The sequence below is a fragment of the Delphinapterus leucas genome, chromosome 3, assembly GCF_059928025.1.
Source record: "Delphinapterus leucas isolate spDelLeu-1000000601 "Yukka" chromosome 3, BTC_Dleu_Yukka2, whole genome shotgun sequence".
In the NCBI taxonomy this organism is placed as follows: domain Eukaryota; kingdom Metazoa; phylum Chordata; class Mammalia; order Artiodactyla; family Monodontidae; genus Delphinapterus; species Delphinapterus leucas.
In genome coordinates, this window is record NC_143131.1 from 88866324 (window position 1) to 88879942 (window position 13619).

Genomic DNA, 13619 nt, shown 5'->3' on the forward strand with positions numbered 1-13619 from the left:
AACTAAGAGATGAGGACAGCCATACAGATTCCAGCTAAAACTGATTCAGCTTGCTAATGAATCCTCTAGCTGGCACTGAATTCTTCTCACCTCTTAAATCAAGTTAAAAACTTGATTCCATGCCAGTTACAAGGGGCAGAGCTGTCACTTACCAGGGAGATTAACTTGCTTTGTTGAATACTGACAGGGACCAGGGATGGGCAGGACCCACACAGAATGCAGGGCACTCTAATTCATGGTAACCTCAACTCTGAAGTAGAAGTAAATGGAGGGTTTGTAATTTGCGCTGGTTTCCAGTCCAGACTAAGTTAAACCTAGAGAGAGAGTTCAAGGAAGTCCTCTGTGGATCCTCGTGCCATGGCTAGTCAGCCCTTTGGAGGTACAGAGCCTAATCCTCTGGTGCTCATAGCCCACACCCTCATATTTAGCCAGCTAGACTGATCAAGCAAGTTGTAGGCCTGAACACTGATGTAACGATGGCTCTGTCTGGCTCCAGAACTTGGGGTACTCTGTGGGTGGGAAAGTCAGCTGAGTTGAGGAAAAGACACCAAGGATTCAAAATGTCAAGTGATTCTCCCTGCCAGTGTAGAAACTTTTCCATTTACAGCTGGGCCCTGGGAAATTATCCACGCTGTGGTCAGATCTGTGAACACCACAGGGCCTGGCTGGCCGTCCTCTAGCAGGATTTCTTTTAACCACTAAGTTTTTACCCTATGGCTTTAGATGTTATCAGATTGATGTTTAAATGTATCTCAAGTGACCCTCAGTGTCCTTACACTGCTTAGCGTAGATGATGTCAAGAAAAAAAGTGCTGTGAAAACATAAAATTAGAAAAAAATGTAAAAGTGTGAGTGTGTGAATGTAGGTTAGGGGAAAACGAATGAAAGAGGAGATGATACAAATTGTTCTTCTCTTAAATTCTTCCTAAGTTTTAGATAGGTTTGAATATGCACAGAAACTGGGACTATCTTGAGAAATTACAGAATTAAAGTTTTGTTTAAAAAGTCCACTTTTATAATAAAACAGTTGACTCACAGACAAGAAGATTTGGGGAAGTTGCCTAGTGCCCCTCTCCCAACTGCTTTGCGTTCAAAACTTCTCAAAGACGGGATAAACGTGTCATTTGTTTTCCTTTTGCTGGAGCTCTTAATCAAGTTATTAGAAATGAAGAGGAACAGACTGGGGGCCTCTGTCCAAATTTTGGGTCTCCTTGACTCTGGATCTTTCCCTGGGCTCCCTGACTTAAGTCGCTTTCTTCTTGTACCTCCAGGGAAGAATGGTGACAGTCCTCCTTTCCATTTAATTCTTCCCAAGCTTGTTGGAAAGAGCCATTAGTTTATGTTTTCTTCTTTATGCCCGTAAGATCTTGGGATGAGATACTCTCAGTAAACCACAAAGCCTATTACTATTTTAAGTACCTACATCTTCCAGGAGAAGGAACACGCTGACTCCCTGTAGGAGAAATAAATGGAGTCAGCTTGCTGGCTGGCACACTGTCTTTAGGAAAGAATAAAAAAAGACACAGAACTTCTTGTTCTGTCTGCTGCAGAAAATGTGTCCAGATCTAGTAAAGCAAAGCACAGATTTCAGGGGAGTTATGTGTTCCACACTCTCTGCTACACAATCAGGGATTTTGTTGTTTGGCCCAACAGAATAAGCTCTGAACACAAAAGGAGAGGATAAGGTGTTGATAGAATGCATTTTCTGAGATGTGTGTAGGAAGAAACATGTTCTTTTATTTTACTGACTTGTTTCATGGCTGTGATGGAAAGAAGATGACTTTGGCTACTTGCATCTCAAATGATATATGCAGTTTGAGGGAGCACCTGGCACTTGTGAACAAAACAGCATGCAAAAATATTTTGTTCTGCTTTACCATTGTAATCTTAGAGATTTTTTTTGGTCCCCCTCTTTGTGTTCTTGTCAAGATCAACAAGCATCCGTGTGTTACCAAGTGACATGAAGTTCTTGCTTGAATAATCATGACTAAAATCCAGGATTTTTTTTTTTTTTTTTTTTTTAAATCCAGGATATTTCAAAGCACGTTATTGACTCAGAGAGCCACCCCGTAGATTGAATTCTTCTGAATTAACTCTCAGTGACAGCATCAGGGGTAGTGCTTTTACCCCAAATTGTCAGGTCCTCCCATGTCCGCACCGTGGCTCTGATGCTGGCATCCTCGTCCCAGGGTGTTGTGATAGGGGTTGTTACTAAAAATGTTTCTTTTATTAATGTTACAGAAACCCCCATACTTAGGACTTAAACTGAGTCAAAAAGCAGACAACAAGAAGAGGAACTGAAAGTTCTTTTTATTTGACCTTCCTTCAGGGTGGACACTAAGTAGTGCCATTGCTGGGAGTAAGGTGGCAGAACTCATGGGACACTCAGAATGGAACCAGGGGTGATCTTTTAATGAAAACTAATGAAATCATGCTTTAATCTCAGAGTGTACTGCAGTTCTTGGGAAGAGAGTATGACGATCTCTGACGGGAATTGTCAAAAGGGTCATTATGTTGGGATGTGCTGTACTTGAGGCCTTTGGTCCCCTTTCTTCTGCCACTCCAGACATCATGTATAGGAAGGGCTTAGAAGCTGCTTTCTGTTTGGAAAGGGGAAGGGAGGGAGGGAACTTGCCTGGAAGCAGCATTTGTACAACAAGTTCACTGTTTTTACTTAGGTGCTATTTTTTTTTTAAGAGTGGTTGGCTAATCACCCCTTCCCCAAAGCAAATGAACCCTCGGTGATGCTCTTGACCAATTCCTTGGGCAATGCAATTTCTTGCCTTTTTAAAAGAATCTTGTACATTCATTTATCATCCATATTTTAAAAAGAACACAGAATTATTGCAAATTTACTGCTCACAGGGTCCATCAGCACTTACAACTCCATTTTAAAAATAGGCGCACATATGTATTTAACCACTGAACAACTTGACCAATATAGAGGAATGTATCAAACTAAAAACTGACGGAGAATATCGGCCTGATTAGTTATTTGCAATCATTTTCAGAACACTTGTTTTCCAGAGGGACTGTGCAAAAATCATCATGCTTTTCACAGCATTTTTGCCAGAGCTTTCCTAAAGTATGCTTATGTTATCAGCAGAATATGGAACTAAGCTTTGCAAACAATCTCTAAGAAACTGTTTTGCCAGTAGTTCCTAAAAAACTGTTAGAATGGTCAATGAGCAGCTCATCAGAATTATCTTGAACTTCCTTTATGGCACCTAGGTTATACACATTCCTATAATAAGAGGTGAAAGATTCTAATCATTATCACTGGGATAAGAGATTCAAATCCATATATGTGTCTTACTCACCACAATTTCTCCTTTGATTCTTTTTGTATAACAACTTAGGCGACTCAAGAATTCCAAATACTTTGCTACCGAAGCGTGGCTCTTGCAGCACTGCTTATGTCCTATCTCCGGTCCTGTCTGCTTTCCTGTTATGTGTGCAGCACTATCTATCAGGAACTGGCCTCTTTAATCAGGGACTCACAGCCACTTTCAAATGATCTTAGTCCCCACTTTTCAATGTTTTGCACTTTTATCCCTTTGCTCTAATCTAAGAAAATGTAGGCTTCATCTTGGCTGAGATCCTGGACAGCTCACAATTCAATGTAGATACAGTCTCAGCTTCCAGAACAGGTGTATGATTATTCTCTAAAGCAGAATCGGAAGTTGTCATCTTTTCATCGCTTCCCCTGCTTTCTTAGGGCACTAAGGTGATTTCTCTGGACCAGTCTCCTCATAATTTGCTTCAACGATGCTCAGGTTTTCTCATCTCCAGAGTCACCTTTGTAGCTCCTATGAAAATTGACTCCATGCACTCTACTGTCCTTTTTAAGCCCACAGTGCTTTTTAACCCACCAAGATTTCTATTTTGTAAGAAGCTCTTAACCCCATTTTGACAAGATAATTTCCTTTAACTCTAAGCTTTCTAATCTTAAAATCCCGATCTTTTTTTTCTCATCTATCTCCTTTCTCATTTATGTATAATAAAAATGCTTGAATTTTATATTTTCTCTATAGATCGTTACCGTGTTATGTTTACACGCAATGTCTGCCTTATGTTGTAAACTTTACAAGTACGGGTTGTAAACATTAACTTTATTCTGCATAGCGCTGAGCACAATGTCACGATCACTTAAATGCTTTTGATGATGATGGTGATGATGAAAATGACCACATAATGCTGTTCTGGCTTGAAAATATCACATAGGTAGTGCAGTACATCTCTTTTTAATGAGTTGTTCCTCATTCTATAAAGCTGTCATTCTTCATTAGCAAAAAAGGTTACAGTAAGTTGTAGTTAGTGTTTAGTGCCCTGTCAAATAATTAAGTATAATAAAAAGCTTTCAATGAGTTTAATGTTAACATGGTATAATTAAAGCCAAGTCTTGAAATGCATTAGGTGTCTATTTTGTCAGACATTTGATGCTTTTTCCATCTACAGATGAAATTCTCAAATTGTGCTTATAGCAATGTCATCATCAAAGACAAAAAACTCACATCACTCCGATGCAGAATGGGCTTCCCAGTGTCCAGCAAGGGCAATATTTTAAAAATCAAAGCACTTATACAACCTTGTTATTAACTGATAAGGAAAGTGAGTCCCAAAGATATTTATTGTGTGACTTGCCCAAGGTCACACAGCAGTAAATTAATTTTCCTTGGTAGTGAGAATTGTGGCTTGGGATTGTACTGAGGTGATTATTGTCATTACTGTCATTCTTTCTTTGGGAAGTATATTTGCTGTAAAATGATTATTTTTATCTTTTTCTTGATGAGGTGAAAAAATAGATAAATACATGCAAAGTAAAAGAACATAATGTGTTTAGCTCTTGAATTTAACACTTGTTTTAGGATGCAGGGCTTGTCATAGTGCCTATTTTAAGGCTCAGATACTGAGACAAGACTGAAATCTCACTATTTTCTCATCAGAATAACTGGAATGTGCCTAGATACTTGACCATTTCAAACCCTGCACATTCTTTGACCTTCTCAGGCCTTCTCTTGTGCTTGTCGTATTATCTTTTCTGTCCACAAAGATTTTGAAAAAATCAGCAGAGTACAAGTAGCCCCTGAAATAAAGGCGTCATTCAAGGAACAAAGAAGTAGAAGGAGGGCTCCAATTAAAATGATGAAAATCTTTAATTTTTATTTAGGTATACTTGTACGGACACGTGTATATACAAATACAGATCATATGGGTTTGTTTGTGTGTGTGTTTTTTTTTTTTTTTTTTTTACATTTTCTTTTACGTTTATATAATGTCAGCATTTCAAAACAGCACTCGATGAGTAAGTGCAAAGGAACTGCAAAGCGGGCAGTACAAGCACAGGACCACACGGAGCTGGACTTCACACCCAGACGCACACACAATGAGTGGCTTCAATGGGGTGTCAAGAGTAAGCATGGAAAGCGGATTTGGACTCATGGGTAACCTCCAACATGCCAGCATCTATTAAACTGTACAGACAATGGGAGCAAGCCCATTGTAGGGAGATTTGTCTCACATCCGAGCAGCTCTGGGGCAAATGCATGGGAAAAACTCAGTGATGCCAAACCAGAGACAGACCTGCCCATTCACGGTTCTGAGGGAAAACCAAAAGTGGGAGGAAGTCGAGAGACAGAAAAAGTAAACATAAGAAATAAAAGGGGGGGGGGAGTGTAGGCAAACGGGAGTATTTGTTGGTGGAGGTGGTTTCCAAAAGAAAAACTAGTGATCACAGCTCTGAGAGCAGTGAATGGAGGGAAGGGGTTTAAACTGTTTTTTGTTTTAAATTTTGGGGAAACTAATAAAAATGGCTGCTGCCGTTGCTAAGGCACCAGAGACAAAGTCCCTGAAAGTCCACAGGTACTGTGTGACTCTTCCTTTCACAATGACTCAGAGAGAAAGAACCCCCGTTTAACCTTCCTAAATGAACTGGTTTGAAACCTTTCCCATGCTTGGGCTGCACATGATACTGACAAGACTCTTCCTGGGGAAGAATGAAAACCACCACAAACAGAAGACCAAACCAAGGTACAGGGCCGTTACTAAATTCCCTAAACCTTCTCAAACCAACATGCCGGGGGTGGGGGGGGGGCGGTGGGAAACACCACAGGGCTCCAACATCAGACCTTGAAAACATTGAGGACAAAATGTTGATCAAAAAAGTCATGTTGTTCCAGGTCCCAAGATGGTGGAGTCTTAAGATTGGGAGGGCGGTGACCACACGTGAGTCCTGTATGGAGCGGTGGTGTCTCGGCCGTTTGTGACTCTTCTTAGCCACGTCTACATTGGATGTTTCAAAGCCTCAATGCATGTTTTGTATCCTGAAAGACTATTGTTCTCACTTACAAAAGGCATAAGAATCAAATTAATACTTTATTATCAAACACTATATACAACAGAGGTTGCTAATAATACAGAATTTAAAGAATGCAGTTTTTTTTAACGTTTTACTTTTCTTTCCTCTGCCACCCAAGAAAGTACAGTACAAAACAATAGTCTAAACTAACACAAACTATTACCTGGTCTATTAAAGGATACACGGTATCCACTAAACAGACAGATCCTTATTTCCCTGCTTCACGTTGCAAAGCCCTTGGCAACCAGGGGCAAAGGTCGCTGGGGTTTGACTGACTGGGGCTGAGAGGCAGCAAAGGCTGCCCTTCATACTTTTGAATTGTTTTTGAAATTAAAAGCTGCTACAAAGTTGCGTCGACATCCTCCTAAGCCCCCTGAGGGTTGTTAACACCATCACAAAAGGCCACCAGCACTTTTTGGACAAGATGAAAACTGCATGATACCAATCGTCTTCTTGAAAACTCCGTGGCAAGCGTTACCTACAGTCACGTCACTTTTAGGTAGAGAAGCACATTGTCTACTGGTGTGGATAGTCTTGCTTTTTTTTTTTTTTTTTTTTTCACATTTAATTTGTAGTGGCACAGTGGTGAAGGGGTCTAATTTCACTGTGAAAAATGAAAGACAATGGCAGAGAGGGCCATGAGTAATTAATTATTTTATCATTTGTTAGAGACAAATGCTAGAAAAACCACAGAAGTCACCATTTCTAAAATGAAATTAGCACTGATAATGTAGTTATGACTAACTGGAATCATTACAGGATCATTTGATTTCCTTGTGGTCATAGAACATGCAATATTATTTTGGTTCTATTGATCCATTTTAGAAGGCATCTTTTTCCCCCTACCCAAATCCCACTGGACCAACAAGCCTGTAACTAACTATTAATAAAAAAGAAGTATTACTGGATATTACTGAGAGTTCTGACTATACAAATAGTTAATGCAAAAAATAATCCAATGCTGTGAACTTTCGTTTCAGTGAAATGGTGGCTGCCTTCTGTGATAAGACTCTGCCACTCCAGAGAAGTTCCTGATGTCTGTCTGGGGGAATAGGATTTAATCGGAGAGGCTGGCAACCTCTCACGTGGTTCCAAGTGCGAACAGACCCAGCATTAACATCCACTCCAAACGGATCGGGTAAGCCCAGATTACATTTCAACATGTGTACAACTCTCCAGCGTGCAGCGCCTTTACAGCTGCCTTTCATTCACATATCTCTCTAATTCAGAACTACTCACAGTTCTTAGCAAATTCCCATTCATGAAGTCTATCCATAATATGACCCCTCTTTTTAAACATGTACGTTAAAAAAAAAACCCCAGTTTTAAAAAAGTCCTTATTGTGCTGGAACGCTTCCAGTTTTTCACATCTTACACGATCATTGCATTTATTTTTTGTTTTGTTTTGAAAGGCATGGTTTCTATTGACATGTCCTGCAACAGCAAAAAAGGCTTGCTTGATTTCTTTTCTTTTCCATTGGTCTGACACTTTTCCCTGTCTAGGCTTTGGAGTTCAAAGTTCGTGACAGCCTCACTCACCAGTAGCAACCCCCAAGGCTTGCATTTCCTGGTAATCGACTGGGAACATCCCTGTTGGCCGTGCTGATTTACTGTCCTCTTGCCCACCCCTACAATGAAACAAGGCAGCCCCCCCCCCCATATTTCTAGATGTATCAAGGGATACCACTTTTTCTCACAGGTTTAAATAGGACAAGCATATATGCTCACTGTCAGCATAAAGTATATCTAAATAATGTATATTCTATTCTAGTGGATTTTTAAAAAAATAGTTTGTTAAAGTCTTTGGGACTCCATCTTGTTTATCTCCCACAGATAAACATATGTTCCCCCTACGCTTCAGGCTGTGTCAGAAAGGGAAAGAATATAAAATCAACTCTTGAATTTTTTCGTTCCAGACTTTGGAATTTTTTATTCCAAATTTCCCTTTAGCCCTCCCAAGTAGTATTGACTCTTCCGGGGACAGGGGTTTGTGTCTGAGCCCCTGTAGTCGTGGAGTGTGGAGCAAAGTGTGGGTATGAGGGTGGGAGTCAGGGAAAGGCCACAGCACACTGGCGCTCCAGCAAAGCCAAATTACATCTCCTCTGGCCACTGACACCCTTTCCTTGGTACACATTGTTCCCCCAGAGGAGTATCCAAAGCTATTCCATATACACTCATCAACCCTGGCTTGTCAGCCTCGGGGAAGGTCACTTTATTTGTAAAAATGCCTCTTTCAGTTTCTTTAAAAAAAAAAAAAGAAAAAAAAAAGTTGTAGCACCATGGTGATCTCTATTCAAAGGAAAAAAAATCTGGTGTGCACTGCCCAGTCACCAAAAAAATTAGAGGCACTCACACATATATATCCCCCACCCAACGTAGCGTGTTTTCACACTTGCTCTGTGCTAACATTCCGGCACTCGACCCGCCTCCTAGACAAAAGGCTTCTTTTACGGAGCACAAGTTTTGCTGTCAAGGATGCTTTAAGACAGTCACCTTTTTAAAAAAACAAAAACAAAAAACAGAAAACCAGTGTCTCAACCTTTCAGAAGCCTGTTCATTTATATACTCCTAGAGGAAATGGTGTAATATTATATCTATTCTTAATCCCTCCCCTCTGGACTTGACATGGTGACATGATGCCCTGCACGATCATCTTACAGTCCTGAATGAGAAGGCATAAGTGTTGCGTGGGAGAGGAAAACCCTCCTGGGCCTCGCCATCACCGGCTGCATCTGCCACTATCCTTCCTCGTCCACATACCGCTGACAGTGCGCTACAGGAGGTGAGCTCTTGGAGGAGAATGCACAGGAGCAGACGACCACGGGTGGCACTGTAACCACTGGGCATTTTCATCTGGAGTCCATCTAATTTGCAAGGGGTGAGAGAAGGCAAGGGCAGGGGTGGGGTGAGGTGAGGGAGGCAGCAACTATGTTAGCTCCCCCGGCCCCAAGTTGTTGCTTAGAATTCAGGCTGAAGGAAAGAAAATAAAAATCTGACATCTGCCAAAAAACCAATAACAAATCCCTTCTTAGGATGAGCAGTTGGGTGGATCTCTGGTGTTCCAAGACCCTGATGTTTTCTGTGACAGGTGATGGGAGGAGACTGTGCTATAATGTCAAAAGCATCGCCAGGAGGAACAGTAGGATGGCCAAAAGGCGGCTGGGTATCCTTGGTGTTTGTGCCGCGTTCTCGCCGCGGGATGGCTCGGCTGACTCGTGTACGGTATCATCTGTTCAAATAGAAAGCACACATTCCAATGAGATTTCACATCCTTAATAACCCTCTTGCAGCAGCCTGCTGTTAACAGACCGCGCCACCCTCTGCAGAGTAGGGTAATGAACCTTGTGCCACCATTGACTTTCATGTCTGCATAATCACTCATTATTTACAGCAAACAATGGAGAGGCAGAGAAAATTGCACTTTCTTGGCAATATTAATACTTTCCTTAAAAACTGAGGTGAAAAATGTGCACACTGTAACCTCTGGCACGTGAGCTACTCAGGTTTGCTAGCAGTCAAACACACCATGCACAAACTTGGTATCTGAATGTACCTTTTAAACCCAATATGCCCTGGAGGAGCAAGTAACGGGGGTCGGGGTGGCAGGATGCAGTTAATGTTGGCACATTAGTGGCTAACCAGAATGGGCTGCCCTTTTCCTCTTTTTAGCGGTTTCATAGGATTAGTGTTGAATGCCTGGTTGTTGGACGTCTAGATGAATTTTCAAATGTGAAGAATTAAATGCCAAAACAACAGCATTTTAACTAAACTACACATAGTGCTCACCAAACCTAAATAAATCGGTGCCCACTGGCTTGCCTGCAATTAGGAATCAATTGTGGTGCTATTCCTATGACAAACCCTGTGTCTCCAGGATTAAATTACTTGAACTTGACTATTTTTATTTTTGTCAGGCTGAAGCTGGGCACATGAATTATCAGTGTGGATGCAAACTTTCCTCTAAATAAAGTGGATTACGTGAGGTAAGCTCCTTTTATTTCGCTATAAAGTGTTCTATGAGACTGCCTCTGACTCGGATAGCCTTCCTGAGCTGCCTGATTAACAGGCTTAACTTCGAAACAGGAACTTTGCAGCAATTAGTACCTAAAGATAGACTGGAGGCTTGCCCATGAGCCATGCTATGCTCTGGCGTTGCCGGTCTTCTTCCTTCCACCTGGCTTAACTCGTGCTTTTTTAGACTCAGTGATCTCTGAACTACACGTGGGGCCACCAGTGGGATTCTTTGGTAGATTTTATTTTAGCATCAGGAGAACTTCCTGTAGGAGGCTCAGCGATTGTCAGGCTGGATTCACTGTATGGTCAGTCAGAGAGAATGGGTACAAGTGAGACTCTAGTGGTTGTTCCCAATTCTGTAGACCTCAAAGGATAATCGCTAGACATCCCTGAATGACCCACCTCGAACACCTTAATGGATTAATAACTCTATTCTGTTAAATTCATTTCTGTTTTCACATCACACAGCATGGCACAATAGGGATGCTGCTTCTTTACTAGGCAGAGTCACACTCCCTGTTATTTGTCCTAAAGTGACCACCTTGCAGGCTCAGGCTGGTCTCTACTTACTTCAGGTATGCTCACATGGGCTGTTCATTACATTCACTCCCTATATGAACTTAGAAATATGTCTTCTCAGCATTGAGGCTTCTGCTCTGGAGTGCTCGTATCATTTTAGCCTGTCCCCACGTGTAGAAGCTGCTGCATCCCTGTGTCAAATTTGCTCTCCTCTCCTGGACCTTAGCAAACCTGCATGGAACACCTATTAGCTTAGGAGACTAGAGAAGGTTAGGGAGCAAGAATGGGAAGTTAAATGTATGCAGGGGAAAATGTAAAGCCCCACATGATGCAGTCAAATACTTGTGGACTCTATTCTCTGCCGTTTCTTAGCCTTGCAAATGTATTAAATCTGTAGTTAGGAGGTAGACATAAATGCCCTTAACAGCCCTGAAAAGAAAATCCAAATCACTGTCTTAAGAGCACCAACCTGTTGTTATTCGGAATAATGGAGTACTTCAGGCTTAATTGTGAAAGAACCATAAACCCAGAGGATTCCAGAGTTCATTTTGAAATACCGCTTATATTTATACACCTGAAATTACATCAGCTATTGGGTTCTTCTCAGTCTTATCTTCACCAACATATTACCCAGTCCTCTTCCTTGTAAAGTTTGGAAGTGTACTGATAAAAGAGGTACCCAAGTAACACGTAGATACTCAGTTGTGAGCTTGAAGGGGACTCGCCTTCTCAGTCTGACCAGGGTGCTCAGCGAGGGCTGTCCATGCTCTAGGCCCACACGGCACAAGACGGGGGAATGAACCTTGCGCACCTTTGAGACGAAAGCGTTTGTTTCTCATATAAGAGAAGCCATGAGGCCAATGTGCCTTTTGATCCTCAAGTCATGGCCATCTTTGGAATTAACCTTTTTCTAGGCAACCAACCAGTAAGTACCCTCTTGCCCTCAAAGGAGAAAATCAGTCCCCTTAGGGGACCAGGGTTCTTCTCTTCTCACTGTAACATTGGTCCTGCCTCAGGATTCTACAGAGCATCCTTTGATTAAACAGGGCCTCAGTGTTGGGAGATTCTGTGGCCCCCCCAGGAAGCAAAATGAAAAACAGGCTGTTTGTTTGTTTGTTAGGTAAGTCTGAGCAATTTCAGAATTCTAAAGAGGAAGTCATAAGCAAAATCTATCCCAATGGAAATTACACCTAAACACGAGAGAACTTCTAAAACTTGTAACAGTGAATGTGGCTTGGAAAAAGAAAATACTTCTCTTCAGAAGCCAAATCAAGTCTTGCCTCCTGGCTACAGGATTCCACAACATGAGGGTTTTCAGTGGTTAACGGAGAGAATACGAGCAATATTTTGGAGCATATTATGTGGCATATGTGTGCCCTGAGATCATCCTGTATCCCTGATGATAGGAAACTGGCAGGCAGAGTGTGCAAGCAAACAAAAGAGACAAACACATTCCAAAGACAGGTGAATTAGTATACATTGCTGAGAACATGCAGTGGAATCCTTTCAGCCTTGCTGGCTTCATAAAGTCTGGGTCTGCACTCAACCATCCAGCACAGTGGTGCGGAGCTGCAAGTGTGAATTTTCGAAGGAGTACAGGGAAGTATCAAATCTACTATTGCATTCGTGCAGCCAGGGATCGTAGTTCAACCTTGTCTTACTTCTTTAGTGAAGGTGATCACCGGAATGCCCTTAAATATAGTCATGACTGACTCAGGGAGCTTCTTCCTGCAAGCACACCTGCATGCCTCTCCCCAACACACACACACACACACACACAGTCTGACCACATTCTGTCAAAGCTTTGCAAACTTCTGTCAGTTACAGGTGTGTAGATTTGGGGGCCATCATGGACTTAAATGCTCACTGAAAAAGAGTCTGTTTCTCCAAAGACAGTGAAATATGTTCCCATGTTAGCATCTTGCATTTTATCATTAGTTGAATTCAAAGGTAGTTTTCTTAATGTCAGAACAGTCCTCAGTGTGTCTCTTCATTACCAGTGAAAAACATGCAATCTGTTATGTTTCTAAACAGCTTCTTGCTTTCCCGATAGGCAACGGAATTTACCTGGAAAAAAGATTACTGGAAAGCTCTGCCTACATTCTGCGACGGTGTACATCAAAAACTCTTAATTCAGGGTAACTTACAACATGCCCAACCCTGCCGGTCAGCCTACACATGACTTATGAACAAAGCCAAGATAGTAAAAGTTCTCTCCGTGGACATCTCTATGTCTAGCAATGGTAAGAGAACCCTTTTATACTAATGTAGGAATGGCAGTTGAGAAATATGAATATTACACCTGGATCTGTGTGTAACTCGCTGCATGGCCTGGGCAAGTTACAAAAGGAAGAGTGTAGACTCTGGGGTCCTTAAAAGATCTCACCTCACTCACAGATCCTGTGATGGCCCAAGTCCTCAAGCTTGTGAGGAGTCTGGAACCTTGAAAAGCCACAGTAATGCTTCCAGATTTCCAGAACACAATTAAAATGTCTCCGTGTCAGCACTCATTCCTTGCAACTTTCTAAAGCAGCTAACGGATCCCTGGGGAGCCACTAAGGCCTCTGAGAGCTTATTGTACACACCTCTCCTCTGTGCTCTAGATAAGATGCCTGCCTTAGAAAAACAGGAATGCTTGGGGAAAAAGCCTAACCCTTCCTGTCAGTTACAACGTGGAAGCTATTGTATGCCCTGAGGCACCACATTTACTCAAGCTAAGTTTCCCTATG

General features: G+C 41.8%; 1 protein-coding gene across 2 annotated transcripts in view; it reads right to left on the bottom strand.

Moving 5' to 3' along the window:
• Positions 1–6895: 6895 nt before the first annotated feature.
• EFNA5 (ephrin A5) overlaps positions 6896–13619 on the bottom strand; it is a 279490-nt gene continuing 272766 nt past the window's right edge. For both annotated transcript variants that reach the window (XM_022591667.3, XM_022591657.3), the window contains one exon: positions 6896–9586. In XM_022591667.3, the coding sequence (XP_022447375.1) occupies positions 9465–9586 (122 nt within the window). In that variant the 3' untranslated portion in view covers positions 6896–9464. The remainder of the gene's footprint in view (positions 9587–13619) is intronic.